Raw genomic sequence first — 21,820 nt, forward strand, 5'->3', positions numbered from 1 at the left:
CTCCCTTCTGCCCAGCGTTAAAAACCGGGCTGTAAAATAAACTCCTGCCTGGAGTGACATATGGTGTGCTTGTGTCCCTCTTCTCCACCTCATCTAAACTCTATCTCTTTTGTTTGCTAATTCTTCTGCGCTGTTTGTTAAAGGAAGGGTCGAATTCTAAGTTACCGGGTTCACTTGCTGAGTGAACTCCCGTCTCTCTGTGCTCTTTCCTGCGTCGATGATGATTTTGGATTAAGTGTCCTTAGAACAACACAACAGACGAGGACAGAGAAATCGGTCTGGATAGGAAATTCAGTTTGTCCTTAAAGTACAACAGAAGGTTTGGAATCCCAGAACGCCTTCAATAGGATGGATTGAAAGTGAAAAATAAACTATCAACTAGTGTTATAATTTGTTACGGGGCGCCAAGCCTGTATTTATGATGCTTGTTTTATCCTGAGACTTTTCCTCTTTTATCTTAATAAACTGGATGTTTGAGAAGTTTCTAACCGTACTTCATCTAGTATTAATTTGAATTGTTTCTGCCGTGCAACTGAGGCAAAAATACTGCCTTTTTAGAATCTTCTGCAGAGCTGCAGATGATTAAATTTCCATCAGCTGTTTTTTGGACTTGATAGGGCTTCATAGGTGAAATGCTTTTCGCTTATTCTTTAGGTTGTGGCTTTGTCATTTGTTTTAGTTTTGAGATTGTTCTCTGAAGAGGGAGATGACAAGTGTTGTCAGTCTGGGAATGTTTAATTTTACCATATGTAAATCCAGTAAAAAAGGTAAATCTGGATTCCTTTTAGAGTGGGTTAATTTTTATTACCGTCGAGATGTGGTCCTGCTCCGTGTTTCTCAGTCCCAGAAGGAGCAATTGGAACTCTTATCGGCTCTTAAGAGAGAGATCAAGTGTTCCTGGAGCCAGCACGGGACATTTTGAAGCACAAGCAGCCTGTTTACTCCTCTCAAGAAGAGCCATAGCTCTTTAAAGTGCCTTCAGGCTTAACTAACCAAAACCAGGCATATTTAAGATAAATAAGTACTCTGATTAAGAAACTGATCACCCTCAGTTTTGAGAAAATGTACTCTGAGAAAACTTTTTTTTTTAATTTTTTTTTTTTTCCTTTTAAAAGCTGGGCTTTCAGCTGAAAAAAATAGAGAAACATTTGAGTGGGTGCTTGCAAACTGTGAAAAGTATTTATCTCACGTTTTCTTCCATGTAAGAATAGAACTAATTATAAATTAAACATATTGAGTGTGTTTGAGGGACCTTTTCAGACAATTACATTTTCTTCTAATTTAAAACACAGTATAGATCTAATCTCGCAGTACAAAGATGGTTCTTCTGATACGTGGTTGTATTTAAGTAGCATCATATTCTTTGTTCATGGCTATTGGAAATTAATTATTAGCAGAACTTTGAGGAGCTTCATTACTATTGCAAGGGGAGTCTTTCTACACCAAGCACTCTGTATTGCAGGGGTAAGGCTTCAAACCCCCCAATAATGGTAATTTTTTTCAGTGCAAAGCAAAAATCTAAAGTCTGTGTATTGTGCAAATCGAACCTTTCTAATGAAACAAAGATGGATTTACAGATTTTTTTTTTTTTTTTTAAATATAGAAAATTTACTAAGTTTCACTTTTTTTCAAGGAATACTAGTTGCATCCCAAAGCTGAAAACTTTTTGTGGCTGGTCTGGTTTAACGTTTAGTAATATGTATTTCTGATTTATATGAAGTAGTTGTAAAACCAGCACCTCTCTGTTCTGGAGCAGTGTCAGTGTTCGGGCTTTTTGTGGTGATTTTTTTTTTTAGTGGGGTGTTTTGTTTGTTTGCTTGTTTGCATTTTTTGGGGTTTTGTTTTAATTGATATACGGGCACAGATAACAAGTATCTGTTAAATTCTGTATAATTAAATTGGTGTATAAAGTAAGAATGCATTTACTTATGTGTAGTTGTAGGCATCAGTCCTGTTAATATGTGTCTGAGGTTCTAGCTATGCCATGGTTGCTACCTTTGTACTTCTGCTTTGTTGCCTTATGCAACCTGAGTCTTATCAGCATCCATTATTTTTTATTATTTTTAAATTTATTGGAATGGAAATACTAACACGATAAATCTATTTTCCTGTGCAAAGTCTTGATCCTATCTGTTTCTCTATGTGCTTCCTTTTCATTACTTGTACAAATTAGCTTGTAATAAATTCTGTAGTAACATGAAAGCTTAATCCTTCGATAGACCAGAAGAAGCAAAAATTAGTCACATCAAGGCAAATGCAAATTGAGGCAGCATAGGAGTAAAGCGGAGAGTACCAGCTTATGGGACTAGTGAGTGCATTTTATAATGGCTATTACAGTGGGAATTCACTATCTAATTAAAGCTGAAATTTAAAAAAAAAAAAAGGATTCCTTTATCCTTCTCCACCTTCTGTTCTTTGATGGTGTTGGGTACATCAGAATTAATGAAATAGCTAGCAATTAGTTAATGCCAAGGTCTGTGAAAGACCAGTCTTTAATGATGGTTGATCATCAGGCATTGGAGGATTTTGGAGCGTTTGGCATGTACCTTGTAGAAGGGAAGGGACAGAGATAGAACCATCTGACTTGGTGAAAGCAGAGCCATCAGATGCGCACAAATCGTGAGCCTTTGCTAATGAAAGCAAATGAAAATGTACTATTTTTGACTGCTCCGTGGTGACTGCTGGTTTTGATCAGGCCATAAAGGTCCAAGATACCACATATTATTATCAGTTGAACTTTTTGTGCTGTGCTTTTTTGCTTTTTTCTCTTGCGGTCCTCCTTGAATATTTTGCATTCAGTGGTACTATCTACCTTGAATTTGATCTGCAGCGTGGTCGCCGTCCCTTCGTTATCTGTTTATGAAGCTGTGACTGCAGGACGTGACAATTCTTTTTCTCTTCCTTCACTGCTCTGTGTTTAGCCCAGGCTTTCGGAAAGGAGATTGGAAAATGCTATTTGCTATTATATTATATATTTGCTATTGCAGTGATGTATTACTCAGGGTGGATGAGAGACAGAAGAAGAGGTGGAGACAGCAGTTACAGGGGTGTGGAAAAACAGAGTCAAGAGTCAAACTATTCCAGCCTATTCTTTGGGCTTCCTTCCTGGATAAAAAAAAATAGAGTTGATTCCCCCCACTCCCTTCACGTTTTTTGGTAAGAATTGCTATATTACAGCCAAATTTGACATGTACTTCAATGACAGAGCCACTAGGTTATACATGTACACATACAGAAATGTAAGCCCTTTCTTGCTTGAGACCTTTGTACTCTAGAGTGACAGTAGCTAATATTTTTATTTTGGTTTTTTTCCCCCTCCACTTTAGATCCCTGCAGTTCCCTCAGCCCACCGTGCTTTACTGAGGAGGACCGATTCAGCCTAGAAGCTCTCCGCATGATCCATAAGCAAATGGATGATGACAAAGATGGTGGGATTGAAGTAGATGAAAGTGATGAGGTAGGACTAAAAAGCCTTGACTTGTGCATACGTAAGGTCTGTCTTTTTTTTCCCTGCCTGTTTTATATAGCTGCTCTTTATGTTCCAACACTTGAGTAGTCGTCGCCGTTTTTCTTAATTCGACCAAAAGTGGAAGGGAAGTCTAACTTCTAGAGTTGTCTGAAATGGAATATTGTTGTCCATTGTTTTAGCCTAAAGAAAGTTTTATATGACTATGTATAAAAGCTGTTATTTTTGTAATTAGTGTAAAAGGTAGACAAATGGTGTTGGTTTAGCAATGAGGTGACTAAGAGTTGACCTGATCTGCCACCTGGTATTTTTGTTTCTTTTCTCTAAGGTTTTCTTGCTTGAAGATATCTCTGGGCTTTCCCGTTTACATTAGATCTGTTCCAGGCACGTCGTGGTGCAAAACAATCCCTGTTACAGGCAGCAGTCACGAAAGCTTTCTTAGGTGCTTTTGTTTACATTTTGCAGGCAGGTAGTAAGCAGTAGTAGTTCATAGAATCGTCTAGGTTGGAAGAGACCTTTCAGATCATCAAGTCCGACCATCAACCTAACACTGCCAAAACCACCACTAAACCATGTTGCTCAGCACCACGTCTACCAGTCTTTTAAAAACCTCCAGGAATGGTGACTCCACCGCTTCCCTGGGCAGCCTGTCCTGATATTTCAGACCTGCCTCAGGGTTTTTTTTGTGATTGTGCTTGAATTACTTTGGTAGGCGGGCTCCTGGTGGTCCTGGCAAAGGACTTGCCCTCACACTTACTCAGCTTTACCACCAGGATTCTCAAAATTGCTGGGTAGGGATGGAAATACCCATGTAGTTTTGTTGTTCTTGCTTCTGCTCTCTGGCAGTGGTCAGGTACGGGCTTGAGAAAACAAGGGGAGTGACGATGTCCCCTCATCTCTTGGCCCTTAAAAATGAGGGTAGTGCCATGTGGTTCTGAAGCCTATTCTCACTGGAGGTGAGTGGGAGAAGAATCTAGCCCTGATTTCTCTTTTTTTGTTAACATCTTGGTGAAAAATGTTCTCCTTGAATGAGTTAAGGTACGAATTATCATTGTCAAATTTAATGTGATGCTCCTTATTTTTCTGTGTGACCACGTACAGGCACCCTCAATAGTGAGTGATGCTTGGTCGATACAAATTTTCTGAAGGAACACAGTACAATGGAGAGAGTAATCCAGAATAAAATAATGTACTTTTTGACTTTGGAGGAAAAAAAAAATCTGCTCTGTACCTTAGGGAGTGTCATGGTGAGGTAGTTCAGGCACTGGAAATAGTCCAGCTCTGTTAGTGCAGAATGTTTGGTTATTGTCGTGAATGTTTGGGACAGGGACAATCGGCTCTGCAAACCGGAATGTCTTGGGTCACAACAACCCCATGCAGCACTACAGGCTTGGGTCAGAGTGGCTGGAGAGCTGCCTGGCAGTAAAGGACATGGGGGTGTTGGTCGACAGCCAGCTGAACATGAGCCAGCAGCGTGCCCAGGTGGCCAAGAAAGCCAACAGTATCTCATAATCAGCATCCTGGACTGTATCAGGAACAGCGTGGTGAGTAGGACTCGGGAGGTGATCGTCCCCCTGTACTCGGCACTGGTGAGGCCCCACCTTGAGTGCTGGGTCCAGTTTTGGGCCCCCCACCACAAAAAAGACATTGAGGGGCTGGAGCGGGTCCAGAGAAGGGCAATGAAAGCTGGTGAGGGGTCTGGAGCACAAGTCTTATGAGGAGAGGCTGAGGGAGCTGGGGGTGTTTAGCCTGGAGAAAAGGAGGCTGAGGGGGGACCTTATTGCTCTCTACAACTCCCTGAAAGGAGGGTGTAGAGAGGGGGGGGGTCAGTCTCTTCTTCCAAGTTAAAGGCGATGGGACAAGAGGAAATGGCCTCAAGTTGCACGAGGGGAGGTCAGATTGGATATTAGGAAAAATGTTTACACTGAAAGGGTTCTTAAGCCTTGGAATGGGCTGCCCAGGGAAGTGGTTGAGGCACCATCCCTGGAGGTATTCAAAAGACGGGTTGACATGGTGCTGGGGGACATGATTTAGTGATGTTTTTTTTGTCAGAGTTAGGTTGATGGTTGGACAAGATGATCTTGAAGGTCCCTTCCAACCTAGATGATTCTATGATTCTATCAGTAATAGAGCATAAGCTTCCTGAAGAGCTTCTCAGCATCGTGTGATTCTCCTGACTTGTGCTGCATTTGTTATACATGAAAGTTAAGAAAGTGAAAAGAAAATACTGAAATGTTGATACATGGGAAACTTTTTATTGATATTCAAAAGATCTGTCCTGGTTTCCAGTGGATGGTCTTTTATACCTGACCTTAAGTTTCTTCCTGTTCCAGAGGAATGTCAAGATAAAACACAGAATCATAGAATGGTTTGGTTTGGAAGGGACCTTAAAGATCATTGAGTTCCAGCCCCCCTGCCATGGGCAGGGACACCTCCCACTAGACCAGGTTGCTCAAAGCCCCGTCCAACCTAGTCTTGAACCCCTCCAGGGAAGCAACAGAAGCTACAGAAGCTACTCTTAAAACCTGTTAAAATGACTGAAATTAGAACAGTTCATGATGGGTGCTCTTACAGCTGGAGTAATGAGTGATGAGTGAAACTATATATTCAGACTACTGACTGTGCATGAAATAAGATCACTGAAATGTAGCCCTTTTTTCTGCAAGCTCTTTTTTAATTATTGAAGAAATATTTAACAAAGAAACCCTCTAAATTAGCTTTTTCATACATATAGTTTCCATGCAAAGCAGTGATGAATATGTATTTGCATAGAATGCTTTCTTCTAAGACATTAAAAGCAAATATGAAATTAATGAGAAATGCAATTTAGTTGCAAATTCAACTTGTAAGCTGTACGTTCTTGTTGTAGCACTCTTACTGGATCTTTACCATAATCTTAAAAGATCTGACATTTTAACAGTACAGTTATGTAGTTGCCTGATTACAGTAGGTCTGAATGTATATTAAATATGTCCTAATATGCACCATTTCAAAACCAGGGTGTTTTTTTTTCTGTCACTGTGGGTAATGCTGCTAGTTTTGATTAAGAATGAGGAGTGATAATTAAAGAAAAAAAGTTTATTAGAAGTAAAGCTCACATGAAATGCATGAAATACAGGGATTTTACTTAACAGCAGGGTAGTGGATTTCCTGTTCCATGCCGCATGGTTTTTGCTTGCAGGATTCCTGGTTGAGCAGTATATTGAGTACTTTGATTAGATACTCATTGGCTTTTTATTTGGCAGGAAAAATGTGACAAAGTACAATAACCTTCTGCTCTTTTACCAGCACTAAAACAACGTTACGAATTACAAGTATATATTTACACCAAGGAAGGAAGTTCTTGTAAATAAGTTATTTTGAGAGGGGAAGGTAACAAGAGCTAAAGATGTTGAACTATTTATTTGAACTATTTTAATTTGCTAATCCAGTTGACAACTCCCAACAGTGATTCCAGACACTTCATCTGTACGACGTTATTTTTCCTAATGTTCCTCACACCCTGTTTTATGTTGTAGTTTGTTTTCCCTTTGTAAAATGCAGTCTCGCATAAAATCATTCTGCAGAGAGAGAATTTCTCTAGGATATAAGGAAATTTTCAAAGTTTATAAGAAACGTTATTTCCTCAAAAATTATCTGATACTTGGAAGCTTTTTGGATCTGCTTTGGTGTGTAGTGGAAAGAAGCGTGTATTTGACCTTGATGAAATAGATGTGGGGAAACTTGATCTAAATTTTTAGCACAGGATTTATTAGTCATTGAAACACATGTGGGATTTGTTGAAGTCTTCTAAGGAAGAGAGAGGGGCTCTAGTTTGAGCAGGGACTGGTTAGATTTTTTTTTTTTCTTATTCTTTGGTTTTTTACCCAGGTTAGACTAAACGATATAATTTGAGATTTATAAAGATGAAAAAATGTGAATTTTTAAATTCATTAGAATATGCTTTTCTAGTTATCATATAATACTTGGAAATAAGAGCTTTTGTCATAGCTGCTCATGTGGTTGAATTTTTTTTAGCTCAGGATTCACATAAGTTTCTAATACTTGCCCTGATTTTTAATATAGAATTATGTACTTCAAGAAACATAACTTAAAATGGTTTGGATACTAAATTTTTGTCGAACTTTAGAGGATGCTTTACTGTGTGGTAACTAATTCCCATAAAATAGGCTATCGCAGTGTGAAACCAGAGGATATGGTACAGCAGAGAAGAGAAAAAAGGAAAAATGTGGAAAAAGTCTGTACTTACTCTTAGGCAAGTCTAATATGAGTTTCTCTATCAAATCTAGCTCCTGCTATTGCTAATGTATTGCTAACATACAGAAGATTGCAATTGGTTAAGCTGGTTTCAAGAGGTAGGCTGTGAAAGGGTAAGCGAAAGGGAGGATGTATTGCTGATGGAGGTTTTAGTCATGTGTTGTGGGAGGTTTTTCTGCCTCAGGAAGCATCTGTCGCACCACGCGTCCATGATTTGTTTTAACGATGAAGACACACAAGCAGAAAGACAGACTTATCATATGCTCGCTATTTACATAGGTTTTTCCTGTTTCCGGAGAACCTCTATATGTAGATCCTACATCAAGTCACTTCCTCAAGGAATCTCTCTGTAGAAATAGAATAAGTTGCTGGTTTTTTGCAATGTTAGTATCTTACCGTGTCTCTCATGTCGCACAAAGCTAATGGCACAAATTCTCAGCTTTGCGTGGGATCTTTGGATAGATCCCTTCATATCTTGATATTTTGCTGGAGGGTTGGTTTTTTTTTTTTTTTATGAGTGCGCTTGCGTAATTACTTAACAAACCCCCCCGCCCTAACAAACCCCACACAAGAACACACCGAAAAAAGAGAAAGACAAAAAACACTGTGAAGAGAGGAAGAGACTTCAGTATTGAAAGCAGGAAATGATCAGAAAATGGCTTTTAATAGTACGGTCAAAGAAGTTGGAACCTCAGGGGTGATACACAGAAGCGCCTGACTTAAAATGTTGTCTGGAGGCAAGAATAAAAAAGAATCCAGCTTTATTGGCCTAAAACAGGGAGGAGGATCAGGAATAGCAATAGTAATAGGGCGCTCTGGCTATAATAAGTTTGACGGGGCAGAGTATTTGACAGCCCTTTGAAGTGACTATTTTGGAAGGGATGGGCTCTGTGAAGCTGTTCTTTGAGGGCTTAAAGGTCATATTTGCATCCAAGATGCAAATAATCCAAGAGGGGTGGAACAAACATAATGTTTTGGGAGATTATGCTGTGTTTTTTTTGAGAGGAGATGAAGAGGCGGAGTCTAAATAAAGAAAAAATAGCCAAAGGGAAACTCCAGAAGGAAATAAAAAAGGAGAAGATACAGAGCTCCAGTGTAAACAACTCTGTTAATAAATAATTTATAGAACCGGGGTGAGTTTGAGTTCAGTATGTGTCACTTGTGATTAAAGGTTTTATGATAAAGGAGAACCAGTTCATGTACATATTACTTATTTTTTATGATGTAATTAATTTGCTAGTCATATTCTTGGTGGTTTATGCTTCCTTTCTTCTAGCAATTAAGATGGTATATGCATCTATACATCACAATTTATTTTACAAGCATGCTAAATTAAAATATTATGCATTATATTACTGTCTTAGGAGAATCTAGATAAAATTTAACATGTAACTTTCCAACATGAAATTGTTTTCTGAATTACTGCTGAAATAGAGCTGCCCGTTCAATTTGTTTGAAGATGAGTTGGTGAAATAAGTGTGGATATCTTTGTTCTTTAATTCCTTAAGAGATTAAAAAAAAAAGAATGAAACATGATTTACTAGGACCAGAGACCTATTCATTTCTGTAATTTGTTCTGGACAGTAGTGAGTACTAAACACTACTTTAAAAATTTGGAAAAATTGGAGAAAATTGGCAAAGAAATTGGCAAAACTGGAAGAAATTCTGTGATGGGAAATGCTAAAGAAAGAGTTGCCAGGGCAGTGTGGTGCTCCCTTTTTAAGTGTGTGTATTTTGGATATTAGGAGCATCAAGTGCGAGGTGAAAAAACACTTTCAGAATTTAAGATTAAACTTGGGATGACTCTAAGTGAAAAGCCCTTCTGTATTGTTGAACAAAAGCAAATTGTTGCATCTTGGAGGGAGAAGATTTTGGGGGAGGGAGGGAAGTACAGCAATGTATGGAACAGATGTTAAACAATAATTGATGACAGTTCAAAACCTTGATCTCCCTTCGTTTAGTGCATCTGGAGACCTCGTTAAACTTCAGAAGCCCACCCCAGGTGTTGTAACTCCAGCTGGGAGAGGGTCTGCTGTAGGCCAAGCTCTTGCTTCATTTTGTTGCTTGCAAATATACACTCAGCAAGACGTTAAATGCCCTTTAAAGTTCCCTTAGTATTCTGATGTGTTCCTTATCATTTGTATAATAAAGGTCCTTAAACCGGTGTTTGTATTTCTGTAAACTAGTTTAAACTTCAGTGTCAGCTGCTTAGGCAAAAATTCTGTGTGGTAGGGAAGAGAGGGGCAGAGAGGAACCTGATGAACTTCAATAAAGGCAAGTGCAGGGTGCTGCACCTGAGGAGAAATAACCCCATGCACCAGTAGAGGTTGGGGGATGACTTGCTGGAGAGCACCTGAGGAGAAAGACCTTGGAGTCCTGGTGGACAATAGGATGACCATGAGCTGACAATGTGCCCTTTTGGCTAAGAAGGCCAATGGCATCCTGGGGTGCATCAGGAAGAGAACAGCCAGCAGGTCAAGAGAGGTTATCCTCCCCCTCTACTCTGCCCTGGTGAGGCCCCATTTGGAGTGCTGGGCTCCCCAGTTCAAGAGTAACAGGGAACTGCTGGAGAGGGTACAGCAGAGGGCTACAAAGATGATTAGGGGCCTGGAGCATCTCTCTTATGATGAAAGGCTGAGGGACTTGGGTCTTTTTAGTCTGGAGAACAGAAGGCTGAGGGGGGATCTGATCAATGCCCATAAATCCTTAAAGGATGGGTGTCAGGGGGATGGGGCCAGTCTTTTTTCAGTGGTGCCCAGTGACAGGACAAGAGGTAACGGGCACAAACTTGAACTTAGGAAGTTCCATCTCAACATGAGGAGGAACTTCTTTCCTTTGAGGGTGGCAGAGCCCTGGAACAGGCTGCCCAGAGAGGTGGTGGAGTCTCCATCTCTGGAGACATTCCAAACCCGCCTGGACACGTTCCTGTGCCACCTGCTCTGGGTGGACCTGCTCTGGCAGAGGGGTTGGACTAGATGATCTCTAGAGGTCCCTTCCAACCCCATGTGATTCTGTGAAATACCTGCTGCAGTGGCTCAGAAACTGAGAACACTATAGCTCTTCTTCACGACACTGGGATGGCTTCTGAGCGTATTTTACATCTGACTGTGCAAGAACATTGATCTTTCCAACCCATATTTTGAGCTTCCTGACCAGCGTACAAACCTCTTCCCCCAAAGCTATTGAGTTGCTTTGATTCCCTTAGCGTGTCGTAGATCTGTTCATAGAAAATTTGAATTTTATCCTTTGACTAACAATCTGTTTGTCCCCAGGCGGAGTGTCTTTTTACCCCCCTGAAGTTTTTGTAAGCGACTCCGAGCGTGTCTGCACCGTCTGATTTTTTTTTTTTTTGGAGCGGGGTAGGTAGGAGCCAGGTCTTGTCAGAAAACATAATTATGGCCGTGTTAATCTACGGCTGCGCCTGTGCGCAGGAGCGGTGCAGGGGAGGCAGCGGGTGTTATCGTGGGTACGGTTGCATAGAAACCTCTTCCAACGTGATTTGGATCAGACCTGCCTCATGCCTTGCCTGCCTGGAGCTACTTAAGCTAATATGTAGCTGTCTGCACCTCTTTATGGAGCCCTGCAGGCATTTAGTCCTGCTGCAGTGAAATGTCCCCTTGGAAACTCTTAACTTTGAAGAGATTGCAAAGTTTTCTTTGCTGTAGAATAGCTGCGATTTTGTTTTGAGCCGCAATAATCTTTTTTTTTTTTCCAATAGAATTTATAGATTACTACTTGGTAACACTTTCACGGCTACGCCCCACATTTTTCTAGTAATGCTTCTATTATGCTTAAATAGATTTTCTTCTTCTACTGTGTAACATGTTTAGAAGCCGTTTCTATAGAGTAGACAGTTGTGAATCCCAGCATGTTGCCTTTTAAAAGCACGCTTGCCGTCATAACTTAGTCTGTAAGTGGGACACTGCAACAAGGAGATGGTAGAGAACGTCCCAAAAGGCTGTGACCAGCTGTATCTAAAGGTGGAATTAAAGGAAAACTAAAGCTGTAACTTTGGCAGGTTTTCTTTTGAAGGATTAAAACTGAAGGAAGGAACACTGTTTAAGGAAGAGATGCTCAAGGAAGACAGTAGTACTTAGCCAGGAGATGTTGCTAATTGCTCTTAAAGTAAACTTGTCAGTTAGAGGGTCTATTTTAAGTTGGTGAAACTGGAAGTCATAAACTTGAGTCTTCACCCAGAACAAAACATAAACACGCCATATGAGTACTTCCTTCTGCAGTTACTGACTGTGCTTAGTTTTACTTTTCCGCTGGCGTTTGCAAAAGGATGCGATTGTTCATCTACTCCTCAAGGAGCAAGTGTCGCTTGCAACTTCCAGCTTCCATATTTTAATGTATTTTAACATATTTTTGTATTGTTACATGTGGCTTTAATTTGTAAGTGCTCTCTCCATGTCCAACGGGTATTGCATTTTGGTGCCTCTTCTTTCCTCTTTTGGAAGGGTCAGATTTTTTTTTTTTTGGTGGTTCTTGCTTCAGCTCAGTTTTTGTTGCGAGTTGACTGGATTTTGATGAATGTTATAGTACTAAAAGCTTTCTTTAGAGAAAGGAAGGTTGCGGCAAACCTGACTTTGTAACTTTTCCAGGGCTCCCCAAGTCCTGTCCCTTCTAGAGAGGAGAAAGTTTCCTCTCCATCTATTACACTGCTGACCCTTGGGCTTTGGGATGGGAATCTTTGTAGAGGCACAGTTGTTATGGTACTTTTGGGATCAAACCTCCAGTTTTGAGTCTAGGCGTGGTGTTTTTTTTTTACTCTCTACTTATTTTTGAAGTAACTACTTTGACGAACGATTTTTTTGTTTCACGCAGTTTTTACGTAACTTATCTGCTGCTTTCTTGGTCTCAACTTTGTAGTCTTAAACAACTTTCTCTCTCTGGAGTAATTATGTTGGCTAAGATAATCCTTAGATATTTTTTTGTTAGGGCTTATTCTTTTAACCTCCCTATTTAGAGTTATTTTTCTAACCTTTTCTTTGTATACTTAATGGCCAGGGCAACAGAAGAGAGATCAGCAGCCCTGACAAGGAACAGAAATATCCTCTTTTTACCAGAGTTGTTTGGTTTTTATGACTTTCTTCAATTCAGGACACAATTCCCTTTCTTAAAGGAGAACCTCTATATGGGGCCAGTTTTGAAACAAAGATATTTTAAACAAAAAAAGGTGTTTTGATGTCATATATCTCTTCATTAGTAAACGTCCTCATTCTTTGAGATGTGATGGCCCCTTTCGAGCTATAACTTTACTGTTGTGACCATCCGGTGTCAGAGAACCTCGCTGAGGAACTCACCCTGGTAATTCTCACAGGATCCGGGAGCAATATGGGTGGGTTGAACAGAAGGGGCTTTTTTCTTGAAGAAATTCTCATAAATGCATAATGTCTCATTTTGAGAAGTAACTGCGTACTGATTACTAAATTACTAAAAGCAAACTGCTTCCAAGTTTGTTGGCAGTTCCTTTTGAAAAAGGGACTTGGTCAAAAACCCTGAACAGTCTCTCAGCGTAAACCGGATCAGCGTCCTCTTCTCCCAGGAAATCTTGTCCTTCCCACTTGGATTTGTTTCCTGTATTTGTGATGAAATTTGAAATGGGGCTTTTCATATTTTTCCCCTCAACTCGTTAGCGTGCCCGGTTGTGTTCCAGCGCTGCGTGGAGAACGTGAATTCACAGCTTAACTCTTGCTCCCTCTGCGGGCTCCATAGCAGAACGACATCAAATGCTGCAGGTTTTCCATAAGCTGCTGTTTGTGCTGCTTATCTGAGTGCCAAGGTAACCTACGTGTGTCCCATTTTTAAAATCAAAATGCTCTCTTACAGTACCTTAGAGTGCTTTGGGGTGACATGTTAACACCTTGAAGATTTTTCTATTTATCAGCTGGCATCTTCCTTCTCATCTTTATTCCTAACCCTTTATGTAGTATCGTTAACAGCAATTCAGATTTTCCGTGACAGCACCTGTAACTGTTCGAACCTTCTCGTCCTAAAGTATTTTACAACCTTTCCTGGCAACTAACAATAAAGATAGAAGAAAGTTTATTTCTTTCGAGCAAAACCCATCTGAGGTATGAGGTTTAGCTGAGGAGATGCAAAATGTGCTGAAACCTTTACATACAGCCTATATTCCATTCTGTTCCTCTTCGGAAACTTCTACAGTGTTTGGTTTTTAAAACAAGTATCCACACCTGACACTTGGGAGTCTCCCAGGGCAGTGCATGGCCAGTCACTGGCAAGCTGAAAAGGGAATGTAAATGTGTACGTTTACCCCCATATGAAGGGAAACCTGTAAATACTACAGGTTCCTTTTTAGTACATTTTCACACCCAAAAGACCCGTTGGGGATGGTGGTTGTGTAGGTACTTGCAGTGTGAAGGGAAAAGGGGAGGTGGGCAAACAGCAGTTCTTTCTTGGTGCTCTATCTGTGAGACTGTACTTTGATCTGGAAAGGCTTGGAGACATTAGTGGATAAGAAGGTATTTTTTTTATTTTCTTATTGTTTAGTTCCTTTTCGGTTTACCCTTTGATAAACACAGAGTAGGAACGAATAAAACAATCCACCTTTGATTGTGTGTTGCGTGTGAGCTGTGGAAATTACCAGCTTCATGGTCATTGTGGCCAATTGTGCCAATTTGGCAAGTGCTTGGTACACTTGGACTATGGAATAGGCAAGAGTGGTTATGCAGCAGATATTTTTACACTTGCATATAGTTACAGCAATCAATCCTCTTCTGTGCTTATTCTGCCTTTTTGCAGTTGCTGGTCCGTGGTTTTTTAGAAGTTCTGTAATTGCCTCTGCCCAACAGGCTGCTATTTTCAATTGTTCTTAGATGTTTCATCTATTTATCAAGTGTATATATATCTGCATTAATGCCTTCCTCATATGCATAGGGAAGAGTAGTCAAAAATGCTTGTGCCATTTGTATGGGCTAAATGGAACTATTTTAGGTATCAAAAGGCTTTAGAAAACTAATGTCTGACAACCAAAATAGTTGTGAAGTGGTAGATAAATGAGAGAGGGGTTGCATCCGATCTGTATTTGGAACCAAAAGACGTGTGGTTTTATGATTGGTTTAGGGAAGGCAACTAGTATTTTGCCCCAAGTCTGGCAGTTAGAGGAGATACTTGAATGCCTTCCCATATTTTTAGACTCCCTTACTTCATAGTAAGAATGAAGTTTTTAATAAGGGGAAATTGATAAGTGTTAGCTTTTTCTTGCATATTTCTATTAAGAGTTAATATTATGGTTTAACGTTGACTACTTTCCAGTCTCTCTCGCAGTTTCCTGTATGACATAATCTCTAGATTTGTTACAAATGAGGTGTACGCGGGAAGCTCTGCAAATAAATTATTACCGGGACAAAGTTTTAAGAAGGTGGAATCTTCTGCAGTGCATTGCTAGCTTGGCCTTCTTCCTCACCTCTGCTTGAAGTGGTGATTACATATGACCAGAAACGTAAAAAGCTGGTTTTTGAGTTAGTTGTCATGACTATCTATAGCTGGTTTTGCTTGAGCAGCTTATTCTTGAGGAACTGAAGCAAGCGAGCAATCTGCTATGGGAGATTACTTAGCTCTTGTGTTGGTTTTCTGGCACTAATATTAAGATCTCCACCCACAGGGACTGCTCATGCTGTGCTTTTAGGGACTGATACCTATGGAAGGTTTCCACTACTAACAGGAGATGGTTTGTTAACCGGTATTCCAGCTTTTCTAGCCCTGAGTGAAATAAAAATAAAATTAGTTTTACAGTTCCATGCCTTTTTTTTTTTTTTTTTTTTTTCTTCTATGTATTTGGAGAACCTGTTTGTAGTGACTTGTGAAATAGTGATAGGACACTGCTATATGTGATGTGGTTGCAGGATCTTCCTTTTTTATCATGTTTACTAAAAGGCAAAGCCTGGGATTTTGACATAGGCTTCCTATATTTGATGTAGGCCTTGGGTATTAGGAAAAAATTTTACACTGAAAGAGCCCCCATTGGAATGGGCTGCCCAGGGAAGTGGTTGAGGCACCATTCCTGGAGGTATTCAAAAGACAGGTTGACATAGTGCTTAGAGACATGGTTCAGTGATGGTTTTTTTCAGTTAGGTTGATGGTTGGACTAGATGATCTTCAAGGTCCCTTCCAATCTAGACAGTTCTGTGATTCGGTTAATTACTGAGAATGAAACAACTTTGTGTAATGCTTCTGTGCTTGCAGTGTGACCACTGAGGAATGATTAGGAAGAAGAAAATTGGCCCTAAGATGACTTCTCTTTTTTAATTTGATGAAGTAGAAGTCAGATTTTTGTTCTCTTATCAGAAGACTTCAGTAATACTTAATCGACACCTTTCTCTCATCCCTGAAGCAGTTGCATTTAACTGGTATAGCAGGATTCAGGTATCACTCATCCACAAAGCACTTGCACAGTTTCAAATCTTACATGGTCTTATCTTCAAGTAGGTGAAGTTGGTTAAATGTCTTCAGAATAGAGAAGCACACAGTATGACTTGTGCAGTGCGTTCTTGTAATCACTGTAAATCTAAGGCACGCTAATAATGTTGTTAAACCAATGTAGTAGCAACTGCACCTTCAGTCTTTCTAGGATTTAATCAGATCCTCTCAGAGTGTTTAACTTGCTTTCTGAGTCTTTGATGTAGTCAACTTCCATGAATTGTGTGCACGGGGAGGAGATAGTAAAGATTCTCCTCTGCCTGGCTTCCTTGTTCTTTCTATTTAGAAATGGTTGTTTTGGCATTTAAGATGATGTTTTTCCCTTTTCTTCAGTTTCTGCGGGAAGATATGCAATACAAGGATGCCTCTAATAAGCATAGTCACCTGCACAGAGAAGACAAACATATCACCATTGAGGATCTGTGGAAGCGCTGGAAAACGTCTGAAGGTATGTAAAGAAGAATAGCTAAAAATAACATTGGTTATTGAAATGGACATTATTCAAGAATTTTTCCACAGGACATTTAAAGTAGTAAATGGAAGACCTCTTAAAGCGTCTTTATGAGTCTGTTTTGGTACCGTTAGTTATAGATAGGCATATGTAAAGCTGACTGAAAACTCATTCAGTCCGGCTAGTGTTAATTACCTCTTGAGGTGCTGGGTGTATTGTATGCAAACTAATCTAGTTTGCATACTCATTAGCGTGAGGTTGTAATTTATGAAGGTGACTGTTGCAAGCGCTGAATTCCAGATAAGCATGTTTTTAATTTAGTAAGCTCCAAGGGCTGCTGTCAAGCTGTTTTTAAACATTTATTATACACCGTATTAAGTGGAAAATCCAATGTGCTTCCACTTTGGTGTAAATTTTCTTTGGGCTACAAAGAGGTAGAATTTGTAGTCTAAAGCATTTTGGAAAATCTTTTTAAGCTTGGGATACAGGAAAATGGACTGACAATCCACCATCACCATCCCTCCCCTGCTTTGTTTTGAATGAAATAAGCAAGATGAGCCAAATATTCTAAATATCAAGACATATAATGAGCAGTACAGTGTTCATTGCCAAATACGTTCCAGGATGTACTGATTAAAAAAGAAATCTCAGGAAGTTCCAGAATGTTAGAATTGTTAGGAGAAAAATACTTAACTTTTTTTTCCACCCCATTCGGAAGGTGGTGTGCTAATGGTGAGCGTATAGAGATCTAAAAGTTGGTATTATTCAAACTGCTAAAAGTAGGAATAAAAAAGGAATGAAACTAGGAACATGCCATTGGTTCATTCTACTAATATAGGAAATCAGTCTGAGGTAATACATCGGTTAAGTCTTTGCTGTGTAGTAATTAAATATCTATGTTTTAACCAGTGATTTTTAGCCTCATCTCTTCAAATATTCTGCAAATACTTATTCACTAAAGATCTTGCTCAGTGAAAACAACTGCAACTAAATTATCAGGGAAAATTATCTCCCTGCAGTTGTTCAGCTAACTTATGAGTATCTCTTCAAAAAATTTAGGCTATAGTGATACCAGAAGTATTTAATTTGTCTGTTGTGTCTATCTTTGTTCCAGTTTTCTTGAAGGTAGTGAGCGGTGTGAGTACGACTCAAAAGTTTATAGAGCCAGTGTAATGTAATTCGACAGCATTAAACAAGAAGGTGGAAGGTAGTGTAAATGACCGTATCGGTTATTTGAAACTAGAAGTAGTCTGAGGTATCTCTGTGAGAACCACAAGCTCTTGATAGTGCCCCTTAGTGCTTATGGAGAAACGTCTTCTGGATCTATCCCTGCGTAGTTTATGCCGGGTGGAATTGCCCGTTCCTTCCCACAAAGCTTGCTTTGTGTGGATGTTTGTCTTAAAGTATTTGTCCAATAGCGTGAAGTTGCTTTCTGTTTAAGATATTGGTGGTGTGAGACAGATAAGATTTGAGGGAAGAAAGTGAAAACGTTGTTTATGGTATAGTTAAGTGCCTCATTGCTGTTTTAGGATTTAGGATTAAGAAAAACAAAGGTTATTCTAGGATTAAGAAAAACAAAGGTTATTTTTAAGTAATTGCTTGAGAAGGTTCTTACACAGCAAACAGAACCCAGAGGATTGGCTCCATTCAAAGCTTTAAAAATTGCCTAATAAAATTAAAGAAAGAGCTTCAGAATATTGCTTTTTAATATTTCTGGTTCTGGACAGGCTTTTGGTATTCCCACCTGGTGCGGAATCCTTAAGGTATGACCTGCGCTGGTGCAAATTAAAGGAATTTCAAGGCTGCCATAGGTTTTACCCGCGTGGCAGGAATCATATCATAACTTAAATCGGCATCTGGCATGTTGTTAGTGGGTTGCCACACAGTTTCAGTAAGTCCTCTAGTACAAAACAAGACTGTCACTTAATTTAGTTGGTGTTACTTATGCTTTCTGTGACCGTTTAAAGGTTTCAGTCTCGTAATCTAGTTCTGCGGAGAACTCGATTTAGAGGCATGGCTAGGAACTAGCACGGCTGTTTCAGAAAACAGTGTTTTCTATGCTTTAAAGTCCTTTGACTCCTATTATTGTGTGTATCTGCTTTTTAAATATAAATGCCAGTGTATACTGGTTGTATGGTGTTTCCTTTGACTATCTCCTTTTCTAAGAGATATTTAGGCATCCTCAGAGCGTTTCAGCTATTCTAAAGTATCAGGCTCAGTAGTTATTGCTGGGTTAAAATCAAAGGTGCATCTTGAGTATTTTTTTTTTTTTTCTATAAAGGCATTTAAGAGATGGTAGGTGTGGGTGCAGCAAAGGTGACACGTGAACATTTATTTTGATGCCTGAATACCAGCCTTCATACAATTATCTTTGCAAGTTCTGTGTCTTGAGGGTGTCTACCTTCTCTTCCCCCCGCCTTCAATGGGTGAAGATGGTATGAATGTCTGAAGAGAGATGTGTAGCTATTTAGTCTCAATAATAAGGGAGTCTGTAAAATCAGCACACTGTCTCATGTGTGTATTTTTAATTTCTTTAACTCTTTTTCCTTCTCTGCGGAAAGTAGAAGGTGACAGAAGGTCTGGTACCTTATTTATTTATTAGGGGGGGGGGGAAAGATTTAAAAAAATAGCTTTATTTTTATATGTGTGATCACCTGTTGTGTTCTGAGGTAACGTTGCACAACTGTTCTTGCACAAGGGACTAAACTGCATTCCACAAAAGTGTTACAGTTCCCTTGCACTTTCTTAACGGTTTGCTGTCTTAGGGTTTAAATATCCGGAGACTGGAAATACATGCAAGCAGGTTTTGGTTAGGCTGAATTCCAGTCAGGACCAGTAGAGAGGAAACAAGAGTTGTGATGTTAAATTGTGGAAAAGATAGTCAGGGTCACTTCTCTCTTTTGCTTTTTCATGCTGTTTTAATAAACCTACTGGTGGCAGCGTATGTCATGCTGGTGTTGCTGCTGAAGGTCCCGCTAATACAAAACTAACTTTGGAATCCTTGGGTGTGCTTGATACGGAACAATCTTGTGTTTCTCTGCATTGCCTGGTCAGCCTGTTCCCAACTTTACGTATGGCTGTTGCTCACTCCTTGCCGTGAAATGATCTTACCCAATGGTGTTTGATTTCTGAAAGGAGTAGGTTTTACTTCTTTAAAATTACTATTGAACTATAAAAAAAAAAAGTACAAATTTACTTGAATTTTCACAGAGTGACTACAAAATACTTTGAGCGGTAGAAGTGAGACTTCTCGATATTCTTTTTTCTTTTCCTATTCTTTTCTTCCCCTTAATTTATAAGCTCGGTGAATTGTGTGACTTCCAAAATTGCGTGTTCCGTTCTGCCGGTGATAAAGCCTGTAGCATGTAGTAGCTATTTCAGGTGATGTTTTTTTTCCTTCTTTTTTTCCTATGTCACATCCAAACAATGCTGTTACATTGGATCAGTTAATAAACATATCTCTGGAATGCAGTTAAGGTGATATTTTTCTGGATGATCTTACGAGCCTTTTGAGATGTTTAGGACAACTTGTAAATCTCATGGCTTGTTCGTGAAACGGTTAAGAATCTTGGCAACGTGAAGATGACCTCTGATGTGAGGACAGGCTGAGGGAGCTGGGGTTGTTCAGCCTGGAGAAGAGAAGGCTCCAGGGAGACCTTGGAGCCCCTTCCAGTCCCTAAAGGGGCTACAGGAGAGATGGGGAGGGACTCTTGATCAGCGGGTGGAGCCATAGGATGAGGGGTGATGGTTTTAAATTGACAGAAGGGAGATTTAGATGAGATATTAGGAAGAAATTCTTTCCTGTGAAGGGTGGTGAGACAGGTTTCCCAGAGAAGCTGTGGCTGCCCCATCCCTGGAGGTGTTCAAGGCCAGGCTGGATGGGGCTTTGATCAACCTGGTCTGGTGGGAGGTGTCCCTGCCCATGGCAGGGGGGTTGGAACTCGATGATCTTTAAGGTCCCTTCCAACTCTAACCATTCTGTGATTCTGTGTTTGCAAATAGAGCCCAGACATTTTGCATAAAAGCTGAGAGTAATATGACAAATCTGAGTCCGTTGCAAGATCAATACCTGGAAAATGGTTTGTGGCTTAAAAGCAGAGAAAGAAGTGGGACAGCAGGCTGGGGAGGGAGGTGTAGCCATTCATATAGACAGCATAGAAGTGGTTTGTACTGCAAGTTTATTTTTTTTAAAGCTATAAGCGGGTCTGTGAAATGTGTTTTCTCTCTGGTTGTCTGCAGTGATCAAAATCTGAAACATTTAAGCTTATTTTTCAGCTACACTGGTGTAGACAAGAGAGCTAGGAGTCCTTATTTTCAGTTTTAGTGCAAACATCAATTTGAACTCATAAAAAAATTTCTGTTGCCTACAGTTTACCTGTCAAGCAACCCTTTCTAAAGGATCGTTGTTAAAATTCTCCACCGAGACTGTGTGCTTGTGATAAGGTTTCTAAAGAAATCTCTGCCTGATATTGTCACATGCAAATAGTTTGGGATAGAGAAATGTTAAATAAGTAAATAAAAAATTGTTCATGCAAAGACATGCCTGTCCAGAAGGAGGCGGTCACTTTATTTCTTTCACGTGCAGACAAACTTTTCCAGTCTTCATAAATGGAGAGAACAATTTCTCTTCAACGCTGTCAGTGTGAAGCTGTAAGCTCTAACAGCTGGCCTGTAAAGGCCAGAAGTGTATTTTTTTTTAACTGTTTTTTTGGTAAAATCTGTGGGTAGTATTTCCTTAATTTCTTAGAGCATCTGTAGCTCTGAAAAGTTATGTAGACTGTTGCTGTTACACAGGAAAATTGTTAATTATTCTCTACATATTTAAATAATTTTTCTTAGTGGGAATATTATTGCATGTAATATAGCTGTTTTGGGCATATTTGAGATTTAATTGTTTTCCTGTTGAATTTTCTCTGTATTTCAGTATTTTCTTTGTCTCATCTTCTCTGCTTCCAGTTCGTGGTTAGTAGGCATGAGCCTCAGTGGAGAATCTTACGAAAACAAGTTCTTAAGCCATCATCCTCGGAAAGATCTTGGTACATTGCCTTAAATGGCTACAGCACCTGCTGACGTTCATTTAGATCTTCAGGGGTAGCAAGGACAAAAGGATTGAGGCTGAGATCAGTTTAAGCAGATAAAAGTCATAAGACGCTGTCCTGATTTAAACTAAGGAAAACACTAAATTATTCTGTGGAATTTTTAAT

General features: G+C 39.7%; 1 protein-coding gene across 1 annotated transcript in view; it reads left to right on the forward strand.

Moving 5' to 3' along the window:
- STIM2 (stromal interaction molecule 2) overlaps positions 1 to 21,820 on the forward strand; it is a 70,467-nt gene that overhangs the window by 36,894 nt on the left and 11,753 nt on the right. Inside the window, exons 2-3 of the mRNA XM_074147102.1 lie at positions 3,327 to 3,457; positions 16,499 to 16,613. Of these exons, the coding sequence (XP_074003203.1) occupies positions 3,327 to 3,457; positions 16,499 to 16,613 (246 nt within the window). The remainder of the gene's footprint in view (positions 1 to 3,326; positions 3,458 to 16,498; positions 16,614 to 21,820) is intronic.

This window comes from Numenius arquata, chromosome 5 (assembly GCF_964106895.1).
Source record: "Numenius arquata chromosome 5, bNumArq3.hap1.1, whole genome shotgun sequence".
NCBI lineage: Eukaryota > Metazoa > Chordata > Aves > Charadriiformes > Scolopacidae > Numenius > Numenius arquata.